This window comes from Phyllobates terribilis, unplaced genomic scaffold (assembly GCF_046119375.1).
Source record: "Phyllobates terribilis strain yellow unplaced genomic scaffold, ASM4611937v1 Scaffold_3__8_contigs__length_932513732, whole genome shotgun sequence".
NCBI classification, from domain to species: domain Eukaryota; kingdom Metazoa; phylum Chordata; class Amphibia; order Anura; family Dendrobatidae; genus Phyllobates; species Phyllobates terribilis.
In genome coordinates, this window is record NW_027362763.1 from 433,443,452 (window position 1) to 433,458,870 (window position 15,419).

Below are 15,419 nucleotides of genomic sequence, written 5' to 3' on the forward strand. Positions count from 1 at the left end.
AGGTGACACAAATTATATTATGTCCTCCTTTTTTTTTTTTATTATTATTATTTCTTGCTTAACCCAAAAACTCATTTTGCTTTCTTGGTTTACAAAGTTTTATTTGTTTTATTGGTGTATATATATTTGTTCAATACTTTTGGAACATTTTAATTGTACAGTTAAACTACAAATTAAGCCATTTTTTTTGTCTTTGCAGAATTCAAGTTTGCAAAATGAAAATCAGTGCTTAAAAAAGAATATATCTGCCCTCATTAAGACTGCCAGAGTAGAAATTACTCGTAAAGAAGATGAGATCAACAGACTAAATCAGAGGTAATCCTTTTATTTGTCTTATTTCCAATTGTTCTCATGATTTAATAGTACATATAGAAAGAATGCATAGAAAGTATCCACTGATATGGCTGTCGCGTGTGGTTTTCCAGTTGTTTGTGTAACTATTTATTATACATAGAATTAAAAGTGCAGCCCAGTGCTTTTTATTTATTTCCAATCAAAATTTATTTTTTACCAATTTAGTCAGTGCCTTTAGTCATTCATTTCTATATGAAAATTCATGATATCCTTCTCTTCAGTCTGGTCACATAATCTTATGGTGACTCCCCAGGAATTATAGGTCTTTATTTTCTTGTCAGGGGTCACCACCTCATCTGAACGGCTTGTATTATGAAATTTCATGGAAGTTCTCCACCTAGGAGACAGAAACTTCTGGCACAGATTCTGATGATGGTTGTATGGACCCTGTCACATGTTTTATATAGTAGAAGATGACTGCTCGTATACTTATTATATACTAGCTGTACCCGACCACACGTTGCTGTGGCTCAGTCTGGTTAAATGGAAAAAAGAGAGCGCACGTTTCTAAAATATTTAATTTCACAATGCTTGTTGGTATACAATATTTTTTTGTTGTTCCATTGTCTGTAAGTATATAAAAACATGCGTGTATTCGAATGCAATGGTCATTTTTGTTTATATACATATATATCCGATGGGGCAATGCTGGCGCTTTTGATAGTTGTGCCCATCAGGCAGGCATGGTGGCAGCCTGTACTCTGCACAGGTCACTAAAGAGGTCAGGTGTCACAATGGAGCAGGTCATGTCAGGGAATGCTATTTATGCAATTCCCGAGTACAGAGGGAATGTGACAGGAAGGGGCGCAGAGATGAAAGCAGGCAGCAGAGTAGGAGGGGGTGATCCGCTTAACATGTCCCGGGCCGGTACTGGCCAGATCACAGCGCTGCTCCCGCCAGTTACGCAGTGGGATTTGCACCCGCTCGCTATCCGCCCACTGCTGCAAGGCTTAGGCCCAGCTCAGCACCCAGAGCGGAGGCCGTGGCCTGCGCCTCTCCGTGCAGCCTCCCTCTCTCCTCCTCCCCCCCCCCCCCCCTCTTGTTGTTGCCCAGTCGGAAATAAGATTCACCTGCTGGAGAAACAGCGGTGCCAGAGAGCAGAGGCGGCCGCATCTCAGGTGGTGGTGGTGATGAGCAGCAGCGTCTTTCGGCCTCAAACAGACGGTCTCGTCACCCCCCCCCCCCCCAACCCTCACAGGGGACACAAAAGGAGCAGAGCACAGGCAGCGGCTGGGGCGAATGAAGGAGAGGGAGAAGGGTTTATGAATGAGATGTCACTAAGGGTGGGAAAATGCCAGGCGGCCGCCGGGAAGAGTAAGCCTGGGACTGAGCTCGTAACACTCCCCTCTCACTTTTGCTTTTACGTCCAAGAGCTGGTATATAAAAACATGCGTGTATTCGAATGCAACAGTGTGTCAAAATTTCAAAGCAATCGGTGAAGAACTTTCGGAGATTTAAGATTTTGAACAAATGAACATTTACATTTTTATTTATATAGATTAGCTTGGAGTTGGACTTCAATTTGAGTCTAACAAGATGCAACAGATGGCTCGACTGCAGGGAAGTTACACACCCTATATAAGAAATGAGCTGGTTGTGATGGTCTATCAGGTGGGCATTGACACAAAAGTAACATTTGACCCAACATAGGCTCTTGGTGCCTGTGCAAGATTCTATAAACAATGTCCTGGCATACAGCAGTGTTCCAGTAGTTTGTAATTTTGCAAAAAAAAAACAATGTAAAGTTGAAGAGGCTTCCACCTCTTTATCTTAGCAGATGTACTAAGAACATGGTTTTGTGGGTGGCACTTACTAATATAAGTATTCCAGGTCCTCATCTTGCACCTGTTAGTGTAGCCTTCTTCACAGACTCGCAGCGCTCCTCTTCGCCAAAAAATAGTCACATCTCCAACGACATAAAAATCAAAATGTTACAGGTCTTGGAAAAATGGCAATACCATTTTTATTTTATTTTTTTTTTCCTCTTACGGATGTCTGAAATTTTTATTTTCACCCCTAATGCGAGTATAGTTTCTCTGTATTTGTACTAGCCTGGAGGATAATACTGCCAGGCTATTTATATAACATATTTTAAAATATGTTTGTCATTAACAGGTTGGGCATGCCAGGAATAAACCACAGTTTTAAACCGAATCCAATACCATTAATGAATATTAATAATAGATCACAATCTGATGACCTATCAAAGAACATTAGAAGCACAGAGAACTTGACAAAGAAAGCCATTACTTTACAATCTAAAGACATAATTCGCTATTCTAAAAATCTTTGTGATAAGGAGAAGACTTGTGTGGAAAGTAGCCAAACATGCCCATCAATAAATAAACCTATTTCTAAGCAGTGCAAAGAAAGTACAGTGAAGAGCTCCCATGTAGAGCTGTCATGCTGTGAAGCAAATGATACAAATAAGAAAGAAATGAACTTGGCTAACATAAATAAGTTCACTGAGAGAAATCGGACAAAGGAGAGACCAAAATCTAGCTCAGCCAATTTAGTAAGTGAAAGTTGTGATTTAAAAGAAAAGGTACTTAAATCACCTCAAAAATGTGGAAGAAATGAATCTTCTCAGGAAAAAAGAAATTCAAAGTCTGAAGCCAGCTCTGAGATAGAAGACCGCAAGTACCATTCAAGCTCCTCTAAAGAAAAAATGCAGCTAAAAGAGCTGGAGTTTCCTAAAGAGAAAGAAGTAAGAAAATATGAAAAGTCTCCACTCAGAAGAGAATCTAGAGCATATGAAAAAGAAAAAAACACAGAATCAAGGCATAAGACATCTGAGAAGATTGAAGAGCCACGAAGATCTAAAAGAACACATTTTTCAACCCCAAAGGATGATGGTTCCCACAAGTTCTTGGAGCAGAGTGATGGTAGAAGAAGTAACGATACAGGTAGAAAGGATAAGCGTTCCTCAGAGTACAAGGAGTCCAAACATGGAAACAAAGATTCAAAACAAAGCAAATCTGAAAACTCGCCAAGGAATAAGCCTAATCGTGACAAAACTGAAAGATCTGATCGTGAAAAGAGAGGAGATGAAAAGAAAAGATCTAGAGATGACCATGATCGAAGTAGGCATGACCGAAAGGATAAAGTGCACGAAACTAAAGGAAAAGATGCCAATCAGTCATCAAGCAAAGGTAAAGGCTCCCATTCTAAAGTAAGCGAGAAGAGCAAAAATAGCGACAAAATTAAAGTGGACAGTGGCCAAAAAGATCTGAAGCTGTCATTTATGGAGACCCTTAATTTAACACTTTCTCCCGCTAAAAAACCACCTGATGACACACACCAGGTGTTCCCAGTTGCCTCTATTAAGGTCTGTGAGGTGGAGGAAAACCTAGCTAAAGGCTCGTCCCCTTTATGTGCGATTGAAAACAATGCGGACTCTCTCTGTCCTCAACAGACTGACTTGACACTCAGTGACCTTGTTTCAATGGATAACATATCAACCAAAGTTTTAAATATTGAAGACTCCAAACAAGTATCTTCATCTGAACCGGTTATAGAAACGAAAGGGCAACCAAATACAGCTGTTGATGAGAACCAGCTACTGGAAAAGTTAACAGTAGGTGATAAACAGCTTGTGTCTGTGGATTTACATACATTGGACTCGGAGGTGATGGACACCCACAGTCCTTTTGATGATTCAGATCTCATCGATCTTGATTCGTTTATAGAAATTGATAGATGCAGTGGAAGTCCTAGTTCTGAAACTCTAAATGTGTCTACGCCTGCTGAACCGACTCAAGATATCCGTATTGTAGAGCCAAGTGAAGAAGACGACCAAGTAATGAAACCAAATTCGAATCTAACTGAAACCACAAAAGGTATATGTGAATCTCCAGATACTGACCCTGTAAACATAAGCACAAAAGAAATTGAGAATAAGCATGGTTTCCATGATGAAGGCTCTATTGACTTTAACTGTTTAAGATATATTCCAAAACTCCTCAGTCCACTGAAAAGCCCAGCCCGGCCTAAAGCTCTGCATACGCTTGAGCGCACAGCTAAGGCTTCTGTAGTGAGCAATTTACATAAAGGTATTCTCAACTGCAGTTTTTTCTTTTTTATTGTAGAAATAGTTTTGCATGCATGACTTAACTATACTCTGAAGTATATACTTTGATTTGTTTGCTAAGGCATTCGTGACTGTAATGGTGTTATAGTAAAGTAGTTTCAGTACTATACAGTCACATTAGAGTATGTTGTTAAGTTTTTAAAAAGACTTAATATAACTTATATTTTATTCAAATCAATACTAGTTGTTCCAAAGTTGTTGTTTTTTCCATAAGTCCTTCTAACAAATCAAAGTACACGTAAAATATTGTATTGTAGCCGTGTGCGTAAAAATGCCTTTTCATTGAATCTGCTGGCCTCGGTTTTTCTTTCTTGAGTTATATAATGGTCATTCTCATGGACTTTTGTGTTTTTATTTTCAATTGTTAAACTGGATCTTCTTTTTTTTTTTTTTTTTTTTTTACTATACCTGTAATGGATATCAATTTAAAAATCTTTTATTTTTAGAAGCAGCAAAAGTCATGCCATTAGAATCTCTCTAGATTTTTTGCCAAAAATGAGCTTTCTTATATTGGCAAGTGTTCTTTATATGCATAACCAATAAACCTGGATGGATATGTATGAGAGCTGAGTATGTTATAACGCAGTGTAAAATAAAAAGTTACAAAAAGAGATGTCTAGAGCTGGGTCCTGGACTATATAGCTCTATGACTCTCCACATATCTATCCAAATAAAAGACTCATTATGAGACCAGTCTTCTTTTTTAGGCAAAGCAAACAGCTGCTTATAAAGTAATTTACATATTATTTGGCCATCCACTACTTTTACACCTCAAGAGCCAGCCTTCAACAGTTTCATCCGGTGATAATGGCTAATAGATTAACAATAACAAAAGGTTTGGATTCAGAGGGAATCTATCACAAGACTTCTACCATTTTATCGGAGAGCCTCATAATGTTAAGATAGAGACCCTGATTCCAGCGATGTCATTTACTGGGCTGCATGCTGTAGTTTTGATGATCTGCTGCTAAGTGATTTGATCACTAGAGGACCTGCTGCTCTGCAGTCTTCCATGTTCATGAGCTCTCTACAGCCACGTCCACCACCATTGATTGGCAGCTTGCACAGTATACACAGACACCTGCCAACCAATGATGTGGATTGAGTTATACTGAGTTCAGCATTCGGCGAACTGGTAGATCTGCAGCAGATGGAAAGTGATTTTATTTTTTATTTTTTTAACTCACCGCAAACAACCCAGTAAGTGATACATCACTAGAATCTGCATCTCTGCCCCCCACATCATACTGCCCTTAGTAAAAAAAAACATGTGACAGATTCCCTTTAACAGCGTTTATATAGCCAATTGAATGTTGCGAGAAGTATAGTTATAGTAAGTGATATTTTAAAAGACAATCGTTAGTGCTTATTTCTTTAGTATTAATATTCATCTTTATCCATAAACATCCAAAAGTTGTCTTCTGTTATTCGTGGTTACAAATTGCTAATATTTTTTGTCATTTTTACTTTAGAATTGTTACCAGAGACAAATACCAAATCCACCTGTTTATCAGCATCTGACGAAATAAACAAAGAAAATTGTCAACCAGATAACAAGCTAGACTTTGGCTGTAAAATCCCTGCAGTAGCTTGTAATGATGAATTGGAAGAAGGGGAGATTTTAAGTGAAGATGAGCAAATGCCTAACCAAACAATCCAGCCTATAAGTAATCCTGGCCAATTGGTGCCTGATGACGTGACAAGTGTGACTAAAAGCCCGTCTGGTCAGGATAGTGAACCTTTGTCCAAAACAGAGAAGCTGATTATGCTTCCAGAAAAATCTGCAACGAAAAAGAGAACGAAAATTGACACACGATCAAAATTGTCAGCACTTTCAACCAGTAAACAACGAAAGTTAAGTGCCGATTCTTGCCTTGATGGGATCTTAAAAATTGTCACCCCATCAAGTACTCAAGATGTTCTACAGATGTTACGAATTATAAGAAAACACATACGACAAAAATACATGAAATTTAAGATTCAGTTTCCCCTTACCCAGTTTCATCGTGTAATTGAAGCAGCAACTTTATATTTTATTACTTTGGTAAGAAGTCTAGACTGGTCCTGCATATGTTCCTCACCAGAAAGATTGCAAAAAAAGCTTTGTAGGCAAATTGAGATCAGACTGAAAAAGTTGAAAAAGAATGGGATTGTCGACAGAATTTTTGAACAACATCTCCTTGATATGAAGAAAAGATTGTGGAAGTTTGTAGAGGAGCAACTTGATTCGTTGTTTGAAATCCTGAAGGTAGTGATTGTGAAACTTTGTGACAAGGCTGAAGTAGAAAAAGATACAGAATCTTGCACTAATATCCCAAAATCTGGTCCTGTAACAAATTCTCAAAATAAGAAAAGCAAGCATGTAGATAAACACACTTTGCCTAAATCAGGATCAGTTACCTGTCTAAGAAAACTTGAGTTCCACAGTCAAGTGGAAGTATCGCATCCTAAGACACAAAATGATACTGAAATGGATGTACAAGTAGAACTTGTAAAGGAGTTGAAATCAATTTCCCTTAACTCCAATAGTGTTCATTTCACTTCTAGTAAAGTCAGCCCAGCCTCGAATCTTCATCTTGATTCACCCGCCAAGGTGTCTACATCTAATGAACTCAAAAGTCAACAAAATACATCAGGTTTATCTTTTAATTTGGTAAATGATGATCACATGGGGGACATTTTTAAGAGCTTGATTCGTGATTCTGATAATTTGTCCTATAACACTTTACCAGAAAGCATGCTGATATTTGGAACTCCAGAAAAATCCTTGTCAAGTCAGAAATTTGACAATTTAGATTCCCTGTCTGAAAATAAAACTCCACCTAAAGCTGCCTTTTCCTGGCCTTTAATTTCTCCTCCACATATTCCAACTTTCCCTTGTCTTGAAACCGTACTGAACCCTGATGTCTTCGATGAAAACTGTTTACTAGAGACTCCTACCACTGCCTCTTCCAGCAAGTCCTTAAATGGCTCAGATGATCGACTCAAATCATATTCTTCAATTCTTCTGGAAGATCTTGCAGTATCTTTAACTGTTCCTTCACCTTTGAAATCAGATTCATCTCTCAGTTTTCTTAGACCAACTTGTGCTGCAGAGCCTGTATCGGAAGTTGATGGAAAATGCTGTGAGGGGTCTATACTGGAAGAAGAAGATGCAACTGAACAAGACATACATTTAACTTTGGATTCTGATAACTCAAGCATTGGTTCTTTAGAAGATTCAGGCGAATTAGGCAGCTTCCAGTACCATCCAAGTGAACCCATGCAGGCTGTTATAATGGAAAAGTCTAATGACCATTTCATTGTGAAAATAAGACGTGCTGTGTCTTCTAGCTCTCCAGTTTCTGACTGCTCTCCAGAACGGACTGATAAAACCACTCTCAGATCTGTAAAATCTGTAGAAGGCAATGCACTTGAAATGGAACCTAGGCTGGACATAAAGTCAGAAGAACATAATGACAGCAAAATGCTCCATTCAGATCACTTAGATCTAGCAGTTGTCGCTGAGAATTGTACAGTTGACCTAGAGAGACTGGGGAGTGTCCCCCTTGCGGTACTAGAAAATGAATCTGTATTTAAGTTGCCTCCTAGTAGAAGCAAACCTGCAGAAATCCCAGCTGTAGTAAAACAAACTTCTGATGATAAGGCAGAACCTTCTGGAATGGATATTGAAAAGAATGATACAAGCTGCATTGAGGAAGCATGCTGCCCAGTTCAACCTGCTGAAGTACTACCAATGAAAACATTTGATGCCAACACCGCTGGCTTAAATATGAAGAAAAAGAAAAGGAAGTCATTAGATGAGGAACCATCAGCCAAACGTCAGAAAAAGTTATCTCCTCCTGATAGAGATAAAGGTACAAGGCATAATATAATTGAAGGCTTGAATTTGGAGAAATCCAATAAGGGGAAACACAAGAGAGCTGTTAGTGATAGTGCTATAAACGTCCAATCCTCCAAAGTGTCTCCAACTAACTTGTCTGCAAAGAACGTCATCAAAAAGAAGGGAGAAGTTGTTGTTTCTTGGACAAGGTAAATGTGATGTTTTTGTTTTTTTCATTTGTAGAATTTTTTTGTTTTTAATTAGTATTTTCATTTTTTAATGTGTATATAGTAATTCTTGACTAGGCCCCCTAGGAAAAACTACCTTAAAGAGGATGTCCACTACTTGGCTATTGATGACCTATCCTGAAGTTAAGTCATCAGTATCAAATTGGAGGATCGACATCAGCCAAGTGCAAACTGTGTACAGACCTGAAACAGCACAGCTCTGTACACTGTGTAGTGGTCGGTCTTTGGAACTACAGCTTCTTTCCAACCAAGCTGCATCACATGTGAATTGCCACGACCGTGTACAGAGGCAACCTGTTCTGGCTTGTACACTGTTTACATCTGGCCTCTGCAGAGTTGCAAAAAGATAATTGATGTGGGTGTAAAACCTCCACTTATTTGATATTGGTGACCTATCCTGGTGATAGGTCATCAGTATCTGAGTAGTTTGACCTTTTTAAGAAGACCTTTCCCAAACTTGGAACTTTTTATAAATGGTACAATTTTGCTCATAAAAAAAAAAAAAAAAAAAAAAAAAAAAAAAAGAGTAGTTTTTTTCTTCTCCCCTCCATTGTGGAGATGCAGGGCACCGAAATTACTGGCACTCAATCGGTTACTTTTTGTTATTCAACTGGAATTTTGATGTAGTTCAACTCCTGGCTTGTACTTTAATCCTATTATAATGCTGTCCAATCAAAAAAAGGCAGCATCACAGGTAGGAAAAAGTAGACGCCCATAGTTCTGAATTAAATAAAACACTCATTAAGAGAACCCAGCGTACTGTAAGGAGAGAACCTGCTGAGCAGGGAGAACAGACACCAGCCCGACCCCAAAAGTGATATCTGTTTTGGGGTGGGACTGGTCTGCTTTTCCTGTTCACCAGGTTCTTTCCTTACAATGTGCATGGACAGTGTGCTCTTTTGCCGGCTTCTCATCAGAGCTGATGAGGGAGTGCACTGTCATTGCATTTGCATTTTTTAGCCTCTGCCCTCTGACATCCCTTTTTAGTATCCCAGCATGCACTGGGGATTCTGAAATGAAATGTCATCAAACCGAAAGTGGGTAAAAAAATAAATAAAGCTGTTAGAGTAGAGCGGAAACTGAAGGGACTTTTTAATTAAAGCATATTAGAAAACTGTATTAGATTAAATAGACAGACATTTTGGATCAAATAAATATATTTGTTTTGGACTACCTCTTTAAGGGAAACAATCTATGTATATTGATCTTTAATGTATGCAGCTTGACCCATGAGGTGAATTTGCATGCGTGACATTTCATCCAAGTAATTGGCATAGTTTATTATGAAGTGGTCAATAGAATGTAGTTCTGGTGATTTTTTTTTCAATTATGTAACTCATGTAAATCAAATAGAGATGTGTGAACTGATTCGCATAACCTCTGGTCCAGAGGCCATGTCGGTATTCCCGGTCCATCAGATGGGAGCCTTGTGAACCCCCTTCTACATGCTGGTTCCCAGCTATCTCTTCTGATTAGTAGGCCCAGTGTGATGTCCTGTGTGCTTTGCCACAATGTTAACGTCGTGCTGGGCCTCTAAATCAAAAAGCAGGCCTGGTATACCGGCTAGTGGCCGCAGAATACGGACGTCACTGGTAGACCTGACTCCTGGTAATTACCGTAGATTTATTTTTTTAACTCTTCAAAGTGCATATTCCAAGCAGATTCATATCTATTTTATTCATGTATTAATTTATTCCAGAGATGAAGATCGTGCAATTCTCCTGGAGTGTCAAAAGCTTGGTCCAACTAAAAAGACATTTGTCTTCCTATCTTCTACTATGAATAAATATCCACATCAGGTGTGTATTAACCTCAGGTTGACTTCTCAATGACACTCTTTTTGACTTTTTTTTTTTTTTTATATACAGCTTACCGCATTTAGTAGTTTAATTGTGTGCATGTGTCATTGAAATAGCTCAGTATAAGGCCATGGCCCCACTGTCAGTATTTGGTCAGTATTCGGTCAGTATTTTTTCTCAGGAGTGGGTGATCAATACAGAATTGGTGACTTGTTTCTATTATACCTTTTCTCTCATTGTTCCTCACCTGGTTTTGTCTCCCACTCCTGAGAAAAAATACTGACCGAATACTGACCAAATACTGATAGTGGGGCCATGGTCTAACACTGACTTACTGATGAGTTTGCCATTATGGACAGTAAAACAATATGAGTACATAGTGTTGCAGTGTAAAGTATTGGGGGCACACTGAGCAGCAGCCCCAGATGAGATAGGAGCAGATATAACCACTAATTATTGCTGTACAGACGTGTCATTTTAACAACTCCTTACCAAGCAGTTCTGTTGCTCATTAGGCTGTCGTTGTCTGTTTCTCCAGATTAATCAAATGAGATCCATTACCAATATTTTATTTCTTGCGTCTAACCTGCATGCACTTTATTACAACTATTTTTTTTTCAGTTTTTTATTTTATAGCTAATTGCGTCAAATACTATTTTTGACTATCTTAAACCTACATTTCATGTTTTGTTTGACCTTTTTTTGTTTTTAAGCACAATAATATCTTCCATGTTTTGTGATAATTGCAGAAATTTCTTCATTTTTGGTTTTTTTTTTGCTGTACTGAATATGTATTTTATATTCTTTTTTTGGTTGGACTTCATACTCGTGCACCTGTTGAGAAGAGGGGAAAATTGATCCAGAGGATATGTTATACATGTCTGAGATCTACATTCCCCTTTTAAATGGGTTGTCCGGGACTTGCATATTGATGACTTATCCATAGCTTCTGTCATCAGTATTAGGTCGATGGGGTCTGATCACACGCATTGATCAGCTATTATCTGCTGTGATTGGTTGGCGGATGCAAGTTCTGAACGGGGGGGATATAACAGCCCTCACATTATTGACATAAAGTCCCAGACAACCCTTTTATTCCTTAACGCCTCGTGATGGATATATTTGTTATGGAGAGTGTCAGTCTTTGGAGCAGGGTCAGAAGCAGAGACCGCTCTAAACAGTAGTGATCGCTGTGCCCGCCAATTACTGACAGCGTCATTTAAGCAAAGCATTCCAGTAGGGAGCTGATGAGTTGCTATGATGGCCTGGCTCTGCTCAATGTCCCCGTGCCTGCCATGTGATCTCTTCTGTGACATTTTACTATATATAGCAAATAATCATAGGTTGAAGTCCCCTAATGGGACTGACATAATGTAAGAACTAAAGAATTATTTTTTTTTAAAGCTGAAAAAAAAACATAATAAAAATCCAAATCACATCCCTTTTCTACAGTTAATAAAAAAAAAAGGCCCCCACGTATTTGATATCTACATATTCTGAAAAGTCCAATCTCTCTATAAAAACTGTATAGAGAAAAAAAAAGATGCCATAATTGTGGGGTTTTGGTTGCCGCAACGCCACAAAAAAATGCTGTAAAAAGCAATTGAAGCGTAATATCTACCCCAAAATAGTATCAATAAAAACATCAGGGCACCACGCAAAAAAACAGGCCCTCATGAAGCTCCATTGACTGAAAAATAAAAATGTTACAGATTTTGGAAAATGACGGAAGTTTTTTTATTTTATTTCTTATTTTGCAAGTTCCTGAATTTGTTTAAGACACTTAAAAATGCAATTTTGGTATTGTCATAGTATTGAACTGGACAATCATATTTCCAGGAAGTTCTTACTGCAGAATGAATACAGAAAAAAAAATTGTGGATTTTTTTTCCCCCCAATTTTCAAGTACAACGTTTGATAAAATAGATGATAAAATAAGCCCTTGTCATCGGGAAATGTAAAAAGTTACAGCTCTTGGAAGAAGGCGAGGCAAAATGAAAAATCACTCGCTCCTTAAGGAGTTGAAGGGGTTGCCCACTACTTCTTATATTGATATCCTATCCTGATCAGTGGGGGTGCAACACTCGCCACCCCCACCGATCACTGGTGGCCAGATGTGATCATTTGTGCAGCTGCACAGCTCCGTCAACTGTATAGTGGTCGCGGTTGGTACTGCATATCGCTCCTATTTGACTAAAACTAGTGGACAACCGCTTTAAGTTTTAACTTTATTATTAACACTCTTGTGTCTGTAAATGCTTTGCTAGGCTGATTCTGCTTTAGAATTGCGCTTATCTCGAATGCTGAAGCTAGTTACTGGATCATTAAGAATCCGTTTTTCCCTGGGTACTTCACAATACAGTATAACAAAAGCTATTATTTTTATATCCTTAGGTGGAAGAGAGATTCCGTCAGTTAATGAAGTTGTTCAAGAAGAGCAGAAACTCAAGCAGCTGAAAATGCATTTTTTTTGTGTAATATACTGTATATTTCCATCATCTTGCAGAAAGATAGTATTAGTTACATGATGATCTGCATAAATACCTGATTGTGTAAATATAATGGGATATGTATTATAGTAACATCTCAAGAAGGTCAATCAGACAAGCTTTGTGGAGAAGATCAACCTCTTTTCAACATCTGCATTGTGTTCTACTTGTGTCTAGGAGTGTGAAATATATCTTTGTTTAAATTATACATTTTTCATTACTTATACTATTGCCAACTAATTGGCAACTTAATCTTTAACATCAATCTACTTCGGTTACCCCGTTCTCCCATTTTGAAATAATTGTTGCATTGTTAAGGGGTTTGATGGGGGAGGGGTTGGGGGTTTGAGGTTTCCTGAAACCTCAAAAATAATTGATAAAAACCCACTTGAACTTTGATTGAACAATGCTTTTTAAAGGTAAACTTATCAGCAAACTATCACCCTCAAACTTTATACATACATGTAGCTCTTTCAAAGACAAGTCCAGCACTTACTTTATATGGCCAGTGGATTCCTCAGTTACTGGGAAATGAGCATTTAAATTGATATGCAAATGAAGTTGTACATCTGAAGCCTCTGTCACTCCAGCTTCAGGTGGCACTGTGTGGGGACTAGAGCTGGAGTGACAGGCTTCAGATCTACAAATAGCTCCTCAACCTCATTTGCATATCAATTCAAATGCTAATTTCTCAGCAATGAAGGAACAGACCAGCCATGTAAAGGTATTGCTGGACTTGTCTTTGAAAGAGCTACATGCACTTATAAATAGTTTAGGGGCAGAAATTCTGCTGATAGATTCCTGTTAAGTTTGGGGGAAAACTACCAGCATGAGACTTTCTAGTAATCAACTGCAGTAAAAGTAACAAAAATAGTCTTGTTTTCTTAACATCAATAAGAAACTTTTGGAGGTTTATTGTATTTTACGTATTCCAGTAAGAAGACTTTTTACATGATAAAGGAAGACTGCAATATGAAAAGGGAACTATGCCTGTTGTCCAGAAAATATTTCCCTGGTTCTTGACATCGGTAGTGTTTGTAAGTGCAGACATGTTCGTTTAAAGAATGCAATTTATAAAAATGGCTACTGCAAAATGAGCCTATTAGGACACATGGATGGAGCCATAAAACACTATAAAAAATTGTTTAACCTTTATCTAAGGTAAGTAAAGAAAAAGAGGATGGTGCCTTGTGTGATACTTTTAAGGGTGAGGACCATCTAACCTACCAGGGTTAACAAGGGGCTACTCGCCTTTTTTTAAGTAGTTATATCACATATATACCATATCTAGGGCCGGAGTGGTGGGGGTCCGTTCTTGCTGCCTGGGGTCAAAGTACAGGATCCTTTATCAGAAACTAGTAGGGACAGTGATGCACCCATACAGTTTGAAGAAGATTATGGCTATGGAGAAAATACACCTATTGAGCACCCCTGGATAAGCCAATGTATTGTCAGTGTTGCTGAAAATTCACTGTGGAGATATTTCTCTTTTTTTTTTTTTTCAAAAATACATCTCCACAGTGAATTTTCAGCAGCGCTAATAATCTATTAAGTTGTCAAGCAGCATCCAAATTGTGTATTTTCTCTAAAAAAAAATAAATCTTTTCCCAGTAAAAAGACACATGTGCATATAATCTTTAACCCATGACTCTTGAGGCTGCATTTGTAAGGATAATTGTGTATCCCAAGTCCATTCCTCTGTGCCTACCTCTTTTCCCTAGAAATCCATACTTGGGACACGTTGAATGAATACTGACAGTAATCTTTTATTTCAACAGCGCTTTAGCTAACATGAAGGGGTTGTCCAGTATTAGAAGAAAATAAAACTCTTAGAACAAGCATCACTCTGGTCCTTGGGCTGTGACTGGTATTGCAACCCACCGTCACTTACTAATCCTGGACAACATTTTATACAACACATTCCTAGTCAGATCACTGGAGCTAGCATTAAGGCCAGATTGTACAGAAATAAACATTTGTGATCTATTGTTAGACATTCTAAGATGCTGGCAGGTGAAAGTCTTAATATTTAGAAGACCCAAGATGCTTCTGTACAGAGACCCTGATTCCAGCGCTTTCACTTACTGGGCAGTGTATTTTCATAAAATCACTGTTTTATCAGAAGATTGTCTCTAGAACGCCACGGCCCCACTATCAGTATTCGGTCAGTATTTTTTCTCAGGAGTGGGAGCCAAAACCAGGAGTGGGTGATAAATGCAGAATTGGTGACTTGTTCCTATTATACCTTTTCTCTGATTGCTCCTCACCTGGTTTTGGCTCCCACTCCTGAGAAAAAATACTGATAGCAGGGCCATGGCCGAAGACTAATAATCCTGCTGCCATGTAGTCCTCAATATTCATGAGCCCTGTATAACTGGCCCCAGCACTGATTGGCAGCTTTTTGCCTATGCACAGTATACACACATCTGCCAATTAGTGGTGTGGATGGCATTATACAGAGCTCCACATTCAGAGAACTTGCAGATCTGCAGCAGATAAAACTTGATTTTCTCAAAACTACAGCAAGCAGCCCAGTAAGTGACAGCTCGCTGGAATCGAGTTCTCTACCCCCTACATCATGCTGCTCAGATTGTGTAGCAAAGACCTGATGATAGA

General features: G+C 38.5%; 1 protein-coding gene across 2 annotated transcripts in view; it reads left to right on the top strand.

Moving 5' to 3' along the window:
- Positions 1–14,311, top strand: part of CASP8AP2 (caspase 8 associated protein 2) — a 35,788-nt gene extending 21,477 nt beyond the window's left edge. Inside the window, exons 6-10 of one of the 2 annotated variants that reach the window (XM_073675708.1) lie at positions 200–315; positions 2,470–4,406; positions 5,917–8,476; positions 10,215–10,314; positions 12,709–14,311. In XM_073675708.1, coding sequence (XP_073531809.1) covers positions 200–315; positions 2,470–4,406; positions 5,917–8,476; positions 10,215–10,314; positions 12,709–12,771 — 4,776 coding nt within the window. In that variant the 3' untranslated portion in view covers positions 12,772–14,311. The remainder of the gene's footprint in view (positions 1–199; positions 316–2,469; positions 4,407–5,916; positions 8,477–10,214; positions 10,315–12,708) is intronic. The other variant, XM_073675709.1, reaches the window with a different exon arrangement.
- The last annotated feature ends 1,108 nt before the right edge of the window (positions 14,312–15,419 follow it).